Consider the following 12,540-nt stretch of genomic DNA (forward strand, 5'->3'; position numbering starts at 1 on the left):
CTGCAAGGGAGTGAGGGTTGGAGGAGAGGGGAGGGGAGAGAAAGACAGAGAGGGAGAGAGAGGCAGAAAGCAAGGGAGAAAGAGAGCACAATTCACTCGGTGGATTGCTTGCAAGCTTGGGGCTGGTAATTAGGGCTCTCAGGAGAGCAGTTGCTCAGAATAACGTGCTCTCCTCAAAATGGACCGGCTGGAGACAGTGGTTCAGTCCTGCTGATATTTTTTAAGCCCTCCTTGCAGTTTGATGGGCATTCCCAGTGCTTTTGTGCACGTCTCGGGAAGCGTTGACGTGGAAAGGAGCAGCGAGGAGGGGGAGGTTGGAGGAGAAAACTGCAGCTCCTCTAAAAATACGGAGGGCATGCACGGGAGCGAGCAGGCTGGGGAGGAGGGCGAGGTGGGGGCACCTCTCGCCATGGTCCCCCGGTGCCGGCGCGGCGCAGTTTCGGAGATGTCCCTCCTGTGACTGGACGCACCATGAGCATCTGGGAGCTGCTCCTGGCTTTCGTGGTGGTGGTGCTGATGCTCGTGGCCCTGCTGGCCAACGTGCTGGTGCTGATGTGCTTCCTGTACAGCGCCGACATCCGCAAGCAGGTCCCGGGATTGTTCATCCTCAACCTCACCTTCTGCAACCTGTTGATGGCTGTCTCGAGCATGCCCCTGACCTTGGCGGGGATCATTTACAAGAGTCAGCCGGCAGGAGATCAGGTCTGCCACGTTGTGGGCTTCCTGGAGACTTTCCTCACCACGAACTCCATGCTGAGCATGGCAGCGTTGAGCATTGACAGGTGGATTGCTGTGGTCTTCCCTCTAAGTTATCACTCCAAAATGAGGTACCGGGACGCTGCTCTCATACTGAGCTACACGTGGTTGCACTCGGCATCGTTCCCCATAGTGGCAGCTTCTCTCTCCTGGGTGGGTTTCCATCACCTCTATGCCTCCTGCACGCTCTACAACAAGAGACCGGAGGATAGGACACAGTTTGTGATTTTCACTGGGGTCTTTCACGCCCTCAGCTTCCTCCTCTCCCTTGTAGTCCTGTGTTTCACATATCTCAAAGTGCTGAAGGTGGCACGGTTCCACTGTAAGCGGATCGACGTGATCACTATGCAGACCCTGGTGCTGCTTGTGGACATCCATCCCAGGTAAGGTTCCCGTGTGTTCAGCAACTGCTCATGGCAAAAGAAGTGAGGAGGGGGCTCAGTGTGATGCTAAATACAGACTAAGCTGTCTCACAGCAGGGGATGGGGAGGGGGAGAAAACAAGCATCCTCACAGACAGTTTCTATTCTGCATGTTTCTTTTCACTTGGGTTTAATTCTCTGATTGCAGAACTCATTTTTTGTTAGGCTTGAGGACTTGTTTTGGGAGGGAGAGCAAAGGAACAGGCAGTTTTGGCTAAGCATGCACTTCCCTTTGAGACAGTGATCAGATCACTGCCCTTTGTCTCCAAAGGTGGATTTAGTGGTTGATAGCTTTGCATTTTCTGGGCACTGTCATCCCAAAATGTTGCTGGATCCATGAGAGGGAGGAGGCTGCACATGTCCCTTGGAGTTTGGAAGGGAAGCTGAGTGCTGCCTGCTGCTCCTTTTCCCATCAGTTTTCCTATTGCTGTGCTCTCTGTAACTTTATCATTCCTGAAGGCAGGATCCTAAGGGAATTACAGCTGCAATATTCATGCACTTGAATGCCTATACTTAAACCTTAAGTGAGAGAGAATTCGGTAGCAATGTTAATGTGACAAACAAGGGATGTATAGAGCTCATTTCAAACGAGAGATTTTAGGCAAGTCTCTTGTGCCTCGAGACAGGAGGAAAAAAGTTCCCAGGGACTGGGAGGATTGTGGGCTGGAAGGCAAGCACCAAACAGGGAGAGGAATGTGTGCAAAAGTCAGGCCAGGGATTATGCACAAGCTATAAATCTTGCATGAATAATCAATGCATAGATCTGGAAGGGACGCAAGCTCGCTGTGTGATACGGGGAAGAAATCTGCCTGGCAGAGAGGAAAGCAGGGAGCGGTCAGAGAGGGCAGTCCCACACCACACCTCCCATCTGACCATCCCTGCTCCCCTTGGCTCCACGAGCTGGAGGTGAACAGCAGCCTCTCCATTCGCAGCCAGCCAGGAGCAGAGCTGCAGGGCTCAGAGCAAATGTGGCTGTCCTCAAAAACAGGTCATGCTCTGGCGATGCCTGAGGCTAAGACAAATAAGTCTGGAAGGATCAGGGCAGGACAGCCCATTTTAGAGGGACAGAAACGTTTGCTCAGAATTCTCCTGTTGAGCTGTTTGAGCTGTCTCTTGACCAAGAATGCAGAGCAGAACTTTGGGCAACTCTCGTTGCCATTCCTGAGAAATACAGGTATAAATCTTCCCTTATTCACCAAGTCACACTGAGGAAAAAACTCCCCCCTGCCCTGCTTGCTGTCTGGTTGATGAACTGTGCCTCGACTGCCTTAGTTCCTGCAGCATGAGGAGATGTGGTGGTTACTCCCAGGAAAGTGCCATAAACCCACCAGGGCTGGTTTAAGCTGCATTCATTTTGCTTAATGCTAAAAGTATGCCTGGACTGCACAGCAAAGTTTAGCAAAAGGGCAAAAATCTCAGTGTTATTTCTCCTCCTCTGCATTTTTTGTGGTTGAGGTTGATTTGAGGGCGTTTGTGCATTTTGTGATCCTCTCACTGCGGGATGGATTCTGCGGGGCTGTGGGAATGATGCTTCTTATCCTCGGGGGAGACTGAGCTGTACAGGCACTTTGCTGTGAGCAACCTGCACCACTGGCTCTTACCTCTGGCATCAGGTTATTCTGACGCCTCTCTCTAAGAAAGGAGAGTTTTGGCTTCTTTTCTACACTGCAGAACTGGTGGCTGATTTGACCCGCGGAGGGGCTGCTTTAACCAGCGACAGCTCCTGCTGCTGAAAGGGGCAGATCTCAGGTCACCTTCCCTCCTGTGAGCTCTGCACAGGGGCTGCAGCTCTGCTGGAAGAGTCAGCTCAGAAATGTCTGACATAACAAAGGCATCATTTGCATTATGTAACAGGCAAGTTCAAGGTGCACTGTAGGACCTGAGAGCGCAGCCGTGGATGCTGGGAGAGTCCACAGGAAAGAGCAAAGTTTGCAATCCCACCTTAGACTACTCTGACTCTCCTGGCTCTTTGCAGGGTCCAGTTTCAACACTGGAAAATGAGTACAGACAATTTTCTGCTTCCCATGGCTCAGAATCCACCTCCAGGGGGGTCTAGTGACAGATGGCTTTATTACCTGTGACTTGGAGAGACACGAGTGATCTCCTGAAGATCATTTGAGAGGAGCACAAAGGAAACCTCCAAACACCCTACAAATTTGTGTAAATTTTTGGGGCACGTGTCCTTTCAAGTTAGCTGAGGCTTTTTTAGTGGATCCTGCTTTTTCTTTGTTCTTAAGACCAAATTATCTTGGGTATTGTGGGAGATTTAACCCATGTATTTCTTAACTCAAATTATCTATATTATCTTTTTGGTGTATCCAGCTCTACACATCTTAAGGTCCAGCATCTCATAAACTTTGTTTAAAATACCAAACCTTCAAAGGGATATATCTCAGATTTCCCAGGGTATTAAAATCATTAAATGAAAGCTTAGTCAACAATCCTGTTCTATTACTGATGTCACTACTGAAACTCACATGTCTCTTATCTTAATGCATGGAAGTGTGTGCAAAAGCAAAATATTCATCTGTGTACATTATCTACATGAAGGAGTGAGATAAAATACTTTCCTCTGTGATGTGGTGTTTATTGGATGCATCTGGAAATGCTGAACAAAAGAAATGGGTTTAAGTCTACCAGGACAGTCATGGGTGAGCTCTGGAAGTGAGAGACATCTCTGCATGTGCCAGTAAGGAAAAGATGTAAATAGGGAAATAGAGACAAAAATACACCACCTTCTCCTTCCCAACAACATCTTAATTGAACCTGCTTTGGAGATTCACTTCCCTGTATTGCCATGGGCTTGGGATATTATGAATTTAAGAACACAGGTCTTAAACAAAGCTCACAGAACTCTAAGATCATTTTTCTGCACATAAAAATACTCCAAGTTCCCCAGCTCTTGCAGAACTGAGAGCACATAGGTTCCCTTGAAAAGGCGGATTTTTTTCCCTTATCAGCTGTCATTTCTAGCTGCAAATAACTCACATATGGAACATGTAGCACCTTTAAAAGTGTCATATTCTTTAAGAGAAAGACAATTTGTTTGGAGAACAAACTTTTCCTCCAGTATTTATTTCATCACGTCATGATAGCTGCTCTGGGGACCGGCAGTGTAAGACCAAGTTTAGAATGGAACAAAAGAAACACTTCTTCTTTAACACAACCAAAGGAGCTCACTGCCACAGAGATCACTGAAACACACTGAGATCCTCAGGACACAACATGTGTTTGGATGTTGATAAAACATTTACAGATGAAGTAAATAATGTAAGGGTATGGCCATGAGCCTCAGAGCTATGAGAGAGTGGAGCCTGAGATGAGTCATCAATTAAAAATTTACAACAAAAGTGGAAAGACCAATGCCAAACAGTTTGGGGTTGGTTGTTTTTTTTTTTTTTTTTTAATATATATGTATAAATACAGGACATGGGACAAACCATTCAGTTTGCCTGAGAAGTGACTGTGTCACTGTGAGATCTGTGCAAGGAGTCAACACGTGGCAGCGCTGCCATGTGCACAGAGAGGGGTCCAGGGTGGCAGTCTGGCTTTGGCTGGGCCCTTTGCAAAGGGATTGACTGAGGTACAGGCAGTCCTGTCACTGTGGGAGATACCAGTGCTGCCCAATCCACCTGCCTGGAGTGGACAGGAATCATCCACATCCCTCAGAAATCGTAAGGAGCACAGGAGTCACTCAAGCAGATAGAGGAAGAGGATGAGCTTTCACATTAATCCTGTTTTCACAAGAAAATGTGCTGATTTCAGAGATTTTTTGCACTGAAAGCAAAGCCTCAGCCCTGTGCTCCTTGCAGGCACACCAGGGGAATTCAGAGCTCTCTGGTGGCCTGCTGAGACCACCAACAGGAAACTCCAAGGAAAAGCTCTTGTCCTAAAATGCCACAGCTAGGGAAAAACCCAGGGTGTGACTAATTTGTACGTGTTTAGTTGGAAATGGGGCTGGTTTGAGGTGAGGAATGAGGATATCCCAGCACTGTGGATTTATTAAACAATTCAGCATTCAGAGCATTCAGCACAGCAGCCCTGCAGATCTGCATGGGCTGATGGAATGTTTATGGCCACGCAGCTCACAGCTATGGGATACAGTGATTGCTCCCACGTTGGCCTGAAGGTTCAGAGTGTTCTTTTTCCCATTATGATTTTGTTGTTTTGTTGCTTATCTTGCTGGGAAGTTTCTCCTCTCCATGGCAGTGGTGTTGGAATTGCTGCCTCGAGGGAAGTAGCCTGCTGCCTGTCCCACCCTGGATATTTTCCAAATCTCTGAGTAACATCTTGCCTGCAAATACAGCTTACAGTAGTTCAAAAAGGAGCTTCCAACTGTTTTCAAGGATAAATTCCACCAATTTTACTATAGATGAATTGATATAATGGAGAGGTGTGCACATAAATGTACAGTCAGGTGTCTGTCAGTAATTTTGTGGAGGGTAAGATGATCAGACAATGCATTAACGTTTGGTATTGCCCCATTTAAATGCAGTGCACCTGCTATTGGTTTTTGCAATTAAAAAATTCTGCATCATTCTGTAGTGAAGCCATTGCAGATTGTTACCTGATGCTGTGACTGATGCTCTTGTTTGTGTTGAATGTCACACAGTGTGCGAGAGCGCTGTCTCGAAGAACAGAGGAGACGGAGGCAGCGGGCAACGAAGAAAATAAGTACCTTTATTGGTACTTTCATACTTTGCTTTGCACCTTATGTAATTACAAGGTAAGTGTGAACCTACATCCTGGAGAAGGCTGCTGAGATGCACTCCTAGCTTAGGGAAGTAGGGCACTCTGAGCCAGAACAGGATTACAGGCTCCTGTGAAATTTTGATGCGCCGTTTCCACTCCTGTGACAGAGGTTGCATTTACTGAGCTAACAAACGATGTAAAATGTCACAGTGCTTCTCCACTCAGTCCTGATGCAGTCTGAGGGCCAGATTCTGCTCACTCAGCCCAGTCAATGTGCAGCTGGCACATCAGTCCATAAGGTTTTGCAGACCTTTTTTCAGTTGTCACCTGCTGCTCCGATTGACTCCCCAGTCCAGGGGTTGATCTCCAGGGAAACACTGGCCTCAATAGCTCAGACTGTGAAAATTTGGTCAACAACATCCAGTTGAGGTGTGAACACAGTCCACAGACTTAAACAAAACTTTTTGTGATTTATGGTCAGATGGCTATCCGCCAGCTTATCTCTGGAAATGGCTCTCGTGGGAAACACTAAATTACTCCTATGAAAAAATAAAGTATTAGAAAGTGAGTCTCTCCAAAAAAAAGTTATCAAGCTGTTGAAGGAAATTTGCAGCTTGCATTCTTTATTAAAAGACTCTGGAAAAACTGAGATGCTGCTGTGCAAAACAGAGAAAAAAATTATTTTAAAAGTATCTCCTATTCCAGTACTATTAAGTAGAAATTAGTGGGACTGACTTCAGTCAAACTCAGATCTACCTTTAAAAAATCATTGAAAAAGCTGCATTAAGAGTGAATATAATTGAACACATAGCCTACCCTGAGCTTTTCCTATTCAGTGTAATATCCTGAATTTCCAGAATTAGAAAGCAAAAGTAATTTACTAGAATTGCCTTCACTTTCATTTAGTGGCCACAAGACACCACTGCAATCCACGCACTTAAATGGTATGAAAGGCTTTGTAATTGAGGACATTTAGCCTTAATTCTCAAGGTGTAAGTTATTAAAGTATTTGTCATTTTGCAAATGGTTAATTTTCATTTCGTGTTGGGTCTCTGAACTTAATGAAAATCCTCCCAGTCACAGAATAGCTGGCGGCTCATCCTGAGTGACACCGAGTGCTCTAACCAGAGCTGTCAGGAGTATTTTTGCACTCCTCCAAAGGCATCTCAGCACTCAGGCACCACCTCCCCACCTCCTCTTCACTCTGTGGTGTCCCAATTTGTGTCCCAGTAGCCTTAAGATAGAGTTAGAAAAATCCTGAGCCTTCTCCCTTTAGTCTGTACAAGGATCACTTAAATGTTCTCCTGCCGAGGAACAGGTTCTCCACAGAGAGTGATGATGATGAGAGGTAAAACACAGGGTCCTGGATGCATGAGGGTGTTTTGAGGCAGGGTGGGAGCTGGCCAGATGTGTCAGGAGGGTTGATGTTTCCCACATTCCTGGCCTTTTCAGTTCTGGCATGTTTAGGGGGATCCCTGCACAGCAGGCTGAGGGGAAGTTCCTCTTGAGCTCCTTGAGACACCTTGCTGGACACTTGCAGGGCTGGGTGTCCCAGGACAATCATCCCTTCCTTCCCTGGGCCTCAGCCAGGGCTGAGGGTGTGGACACTGAGGGAATTGGGAGAATTTGGTTTTAATTGTGTGGGAAAATAGTAATTTCTGGACTCTGTCCAGTGCTTTGCGTTCTCAAGAGAGACACAATCAATCACAGTTCAAGCAGTGGACAGAAGTCAGGAGAGGGAGTGCCTCTGCCAGCTCTAACCAGCAATGCACTCCAATTAAACATGCTTTTAAGTACTCCCTGAACTGGGGGCTGTCAGCAGCAAATCACAAAGTTTTACTATAACCTTGTTATCTTCCTGTTCGCACACTAAAAATAAACACCTGTCTCTAGGAAGTCCATGAGCCAGTGAAGGAGTTGTGATTATGAACCCATAGGGATAAATACTCCTCCAGATAGACGAGAGTTTTTCAGATCACATCAAGATAAAAATCAAATTAGGCACTTCTTTTATCAAGAAAACACCCTTCTAATGAGTTCAGTGGATGACCTTAAGTGGTGTATCAGAATCTGATTGTCTTTGATCCGGTGTTTCCTCTGTACCAGCATGACTGGTGCATTCCCCCATATTATATATTTCTAGGCATAGCTTGTTTCCTGTTTTTTAAAAATAACTTGTTGGTGCACATCTCTTCCTTTGCTTTATTTTTGATTATGGGATTAAATATACTTGTTCCAAACCTCTTTTCTCCAAGGATCTTTTTCATAAGAAAAATGAAAAGAAGTCATAGCAGTTTCTGATATTCATTTCCAACTCCAGGCATTTCATACCAAAATACAGAACTTTGCTCGTGCAAGTTAATAAGTGCTGTCAGTGCATGAGGAAATTGGCTCTAAATTAAAAATCCTGAAGTAATAGCAGGCAGAAGTTCGTAGTCTCAAGCCCTCAGGTTACAGAGGAGGATGGTGGAACAAGCAGAAGATGATTAGAATTCTGTTGTATCATCTCTGGGGAATAGGGGGTGAGCAAACCCTGTTTTTAAACTGTTGTTTGCCTCCCAGATTGTGCTTGGGCACACAAGAAGCTCAGAATTCTTGTGCCATTTGTGTTCTTCAGCCTCCCAGCTGGGTGGGCACACTTTTGGTACAATATTTTAGTGCAGTGATTAACTGCACAGGTAAATAAAGGATTTCCAGTGTGCATTACATGTGTAGAGATCAAGGTCATGCACTTCAACATGGCATTCTCATTTGTTTACTGAAGGTGAAATAAAATAATTGGATAGCCACGTGAAATGACACACTCTACAGAGTTATAAGTTTCCAAAATATGAACAAAATATCACAGAAGAAGAGCTTACAGCTTTGAAATAAAAGGGCTCTGAAGACCAGACAGTAGAAGAGAGGCTTATGAAAGCAAGCCAGGGAATTATGTAGTTGATACTGTAAAATTTAATTTACAGGTAGCACTGAAATATTAATGTTCCTTCACTAAAAATGTCTCTTTTAGGCTGAAAAGCTTCATGAAAATGGAAGCTATGCATATCATTTCCCTCACAAATGAGAAACAAAACCTTTCAAAGGCAATAAATTCTGTGATATGCCTTGAAAGGCTGACATTTAATTGTTTGTACATGAAATGGAAATGCATAGCTTGGGGTTTGGCTGCATTTCTGTGTTTGCTGCTTGATAACTGCAAATGTAATTTACTATAAAAAAATAATACATGAGAATTGAAAAATGTGTAAATGTCAAGGAAGCTTTTGGAACGCAAGGAAAATATTTAAGATTTTGTTAATAAAATTGTAGGCTTTTCATTTAATCAGTCAATGAAGGTAAAATTAGCAAGTCTAGGCTTGCAACCCGAAGTGTCTCTTTGATGTGCTTTAAATGGAGATTGTTAATGTCTCAGAGAACTGACTGACAGACCCTCAGACACAAATTTGTCATATTTTGGTTATTCAAGGCATCCGCTGAATTTAATTAAACATAATCAAATTCACATCTGTAAAGCACTCAGTAAAAATAAATCATCCAAACGAAATTCAACATGATGAAATTCAAAATGTGAAGTAGGCATCAAATAAATGAAGTGGAGACCAACAAGGATGGCTCATGGTAGATTACGAAGTAAATGTGACTCAGTAGATGATTAATTTCCAAATTGTCAATTCTCATTTTAGAACACATTAATGTGGCTGTCAAGTTGCATTTTATTAAAGAAGAGAGAATACACCACATGAGACCACCTGGAAACTTTAGTAGATGATACTTATGTCTCAGTTCTGATCTTCCTTTATGGGAAAGATAACAACCATGAGTTACAAGGAGAGGTTGAAAGAACATTTGTTTAGTTGAGGTGGAAGGAGAGAGAAATGGGACAGATGGGGGTTCTTTGGGATCTCAAAATTGCTGAGCCAAGCAGCACCAGTGGAGTGGCACAAAGGATTCCCAAGTATTTGCATGTGACATTCCCAGGTCACCTGAAATGTCCCTCCCCCTGACTGGCCTGTGCCATTCACCAGCATTATTTTAAACAATGTGTAGCAGTGAAAGGTTTTGGAATAGGAATAAAATGACTGAGGAAAAAAAACCCTCATCTTTAAACTGCTTGAAGTACCAACATTACTGTCATTGCTGCTGCAGGAACCACCCTTCAGAAAGCTCTTTGGAAGTGGTGCTTTGTCTGGAGAAACGTGAGCAACTGTAGTATTTCCCAGGCAGATTTAACAACATCTGCTGCTGCAGACAGGTTCAGCAAAGATCTGATTTGCCATGTGGGGCTCTGTGACAGCACGTGGCTGTTCGACCTCTATAAAAATCAATAGTTTCTAACAGCCTTAGAAGCATATGGAACAGAGCTGCCCTTTGGTGTTGCTCAAAGACATGGGGAGTTATCAATATTTCACTGTCAAAAATATTCTTTTAGTACACAGTGAACTCTCTGGGCTAGTGTAGGTATGAGGAGTATATAGAGCTCTTCCCTCTCCTCCTCCCTTAATGATTTTAAAGTTTTGTCTTGCTAAATATGTTGCAAATGTGAATTCTTGCCCTTTGAACTGACCAGTTTTTAAATTCAAGGTACGATACGCCATCTCTCAGTGATGAATTTCCTTGTGTGTTTCTATGACTCAGAAAAACTGTTTAAAGGCATTGAACTCTCTCTAGATCTGGACTGGCCAAGAGAGCTGGATAGCCCATGTGAGGTGACTCAAATACTCTGCAGGGGACCTAGAACTGAGAGTTCAGACTGATGCTGGGTTTTTAGAATGTGAGTGGTAGTGGAGTATGACTCCCATGAGACCAAGCAACGGCACTTCGTCAAACAGGCCCCAAGTTTACGTTAGCAGTCTTTAAAATTTGTAAGAGGAGGACGACATACACATTTTCATGAGTATGGCTTTCTTTTCTTTAGTTTTGTTGCAATTGCCCAGGAATAATTTGAGAGTTTGGGGTGGGTTAATGTCATTTTTAATGTTTCACTCTTTCACCCTTCCTCTTTCCCCAGACTTGTTGAACTATCCTCTGTGGTCCACATCAGCGCCCACTGGGGGATCATTTCCAAGTGCTTAGCTTACAGCAAAGCTGTTTCAGACCCTTTTGTGTACTCTTTGCTACGGCACCAGTACAAGAAGACGTGGAAGGACATCATAAACAAGATCCTCAAGAGAAGCTCCATCAACTCCTCCGCGCTGGCGGGCGAATCGCACAACCGGAACCTTCCACAGCTGAATGAATGAGGAGCCTGGTATGGGACAGACAAAGTGAGATTTGTGAGACAACAGGAACTGGCCCATCCCTAGTAGCTCTCCTCACCTGCCCAGGTTTTGGGAGGCAGCTGTGGACAGGGTGAAGCCCAGCCCACGTCCCTCCAGCAGCCCATGTAACATCCAAGGGAGACAGGCTGCTCTGGACCTCCTGCCCCCGACTGGAAGAGCGTTATTGATCCGTGATCCTGCAGGCTCCACAAATACAAATCTCCCATTGATTTCCATCAGCAGCTGCATCTATAGATAGAAAAGTAGTCCTCAGCAGAGGGGCTCGTGAAAGTAATGGGAGCAAACCGGTGCCGTGGTAAGATTATTCTAAAAAGCTGCACTGGGATATTTGTGCTGTGTTTGTCACTGGCTGCAGGTAAAGCTCCCTCTGCTGTAGCTGCCAATATGGCTTTACAAAAACCACCCCACCCTAGTGGCTTGAGAAGGTTTTGTGCAGAAAACATCTTAATGGGAAAAGCTTAAAAAAAAAATTCTAAATATTCATCCAGCGCCCAGCACAGTTCAGCCTTCTCTGATATATATATTTGGAAGAATCCTGTAGAACTGAAGGAAGAGAAAAAACAATTTGGACTATGCTGGATTCAGCCATGTCTTCTCTAAATTTTTTATGTTATTTACTCAGAATCCCACTAATATTTTCCCCATTAAATTTCAGGAAAATACAAATGGTAGACAGGGTGGAAAGGTCAGGATGCCTCCTGCCTACCATCCATATATCTGAGCTCTGAAGAGCTGGATTTTGCCCAAAGCTGCAGATCTGGGCCCTGTGCCCAAGAGGAAAAATAACAAATCTCTTTTTCTGAGGAGTTATTAATCATAGGGTTTTTTCCTACTTAAAGGAAAGATGAGCCTAAATCTGAGTTTCAAGTATAATTTCCAAAGCAAGTGGAGCACAAATAATAGGCCCCCTCTCCACCATGAGAGGGGAACCAATAATCTGAATCCACATCTGTACGTGCAAATCTCTGGAGGTTTCAGTACAAATCTTTATAGCTCTGGATTGCAGTTCTGCATAGGAACATTATTAACATTTACCATGCACTCAGATGCATGCCCAGATCTTAAAATAGGCTTGGTTAATTAGGCTTCATGAATGCAATGGTAGCTTAAATAACAGCTGACACAACTAACTGGCTGTACTTCCATCTATCCTAGCTCATATTCCAACTGTCAATGCCATACTGAGAAAATAAAGCCTCAAGTAGTAAAAAATGTGGGATTACTTTTTAGTTGGCACCTTCTCTCAAGCAAGAAAAGGGCTTGGTATGTTGCAAAAAATGCCCACTGTTGGATTTTCTGGCCTCTGATTCAAAGCCCAGACTGGGAACTCAGTGAGGGGCCTCACCCCAAAGTCAGTGAATGTGGGGTAACACCTCAGTTATTATGTGAAGA

At 44.3% G+C, this 12,540-nt stretch overlaps 1 protein-coding gene across 1 annotated transcript; it reads left to right on the forward strand.

Moving 5' to 3' along the window:
• Nucleotides 1–471: 471 nt before the first annotated feature.
• GPR26 (G protein-coupled receptor 26) lies at nucleotides 472–11,109 on the forward strand (the record flags this gene model as incomplete). Its single annotated transcript, XM_082285920.1, has 3 exons — nucleotides 472–1,139; nucleotides 5,790–5,903; nucleotides 10,878–11,109. The coding sequence occupies 3 exons, from the start codon at nucleotides 472–474 to the stop codon at nucleotides 11,107–11,109; spliced, it is 1,014 nt and encodes a 337-aa protein (XP_082142046.1).
• Nucleotides 11,110–12,540: the final 1,431 nt, after the last annotated feature.

Source organism: Coloeus monedula, assembly GCF_965178545.1.
Source record: "Coloeus monedula genome assembly, chromosome: 8".
Taxonomy (NCBI): domain Eukaryota; kingdom Metazoa; phylum Chordata; class Aves; order Passeriformes; family Corvidae; genus Coloeus; species Coloeus monedula.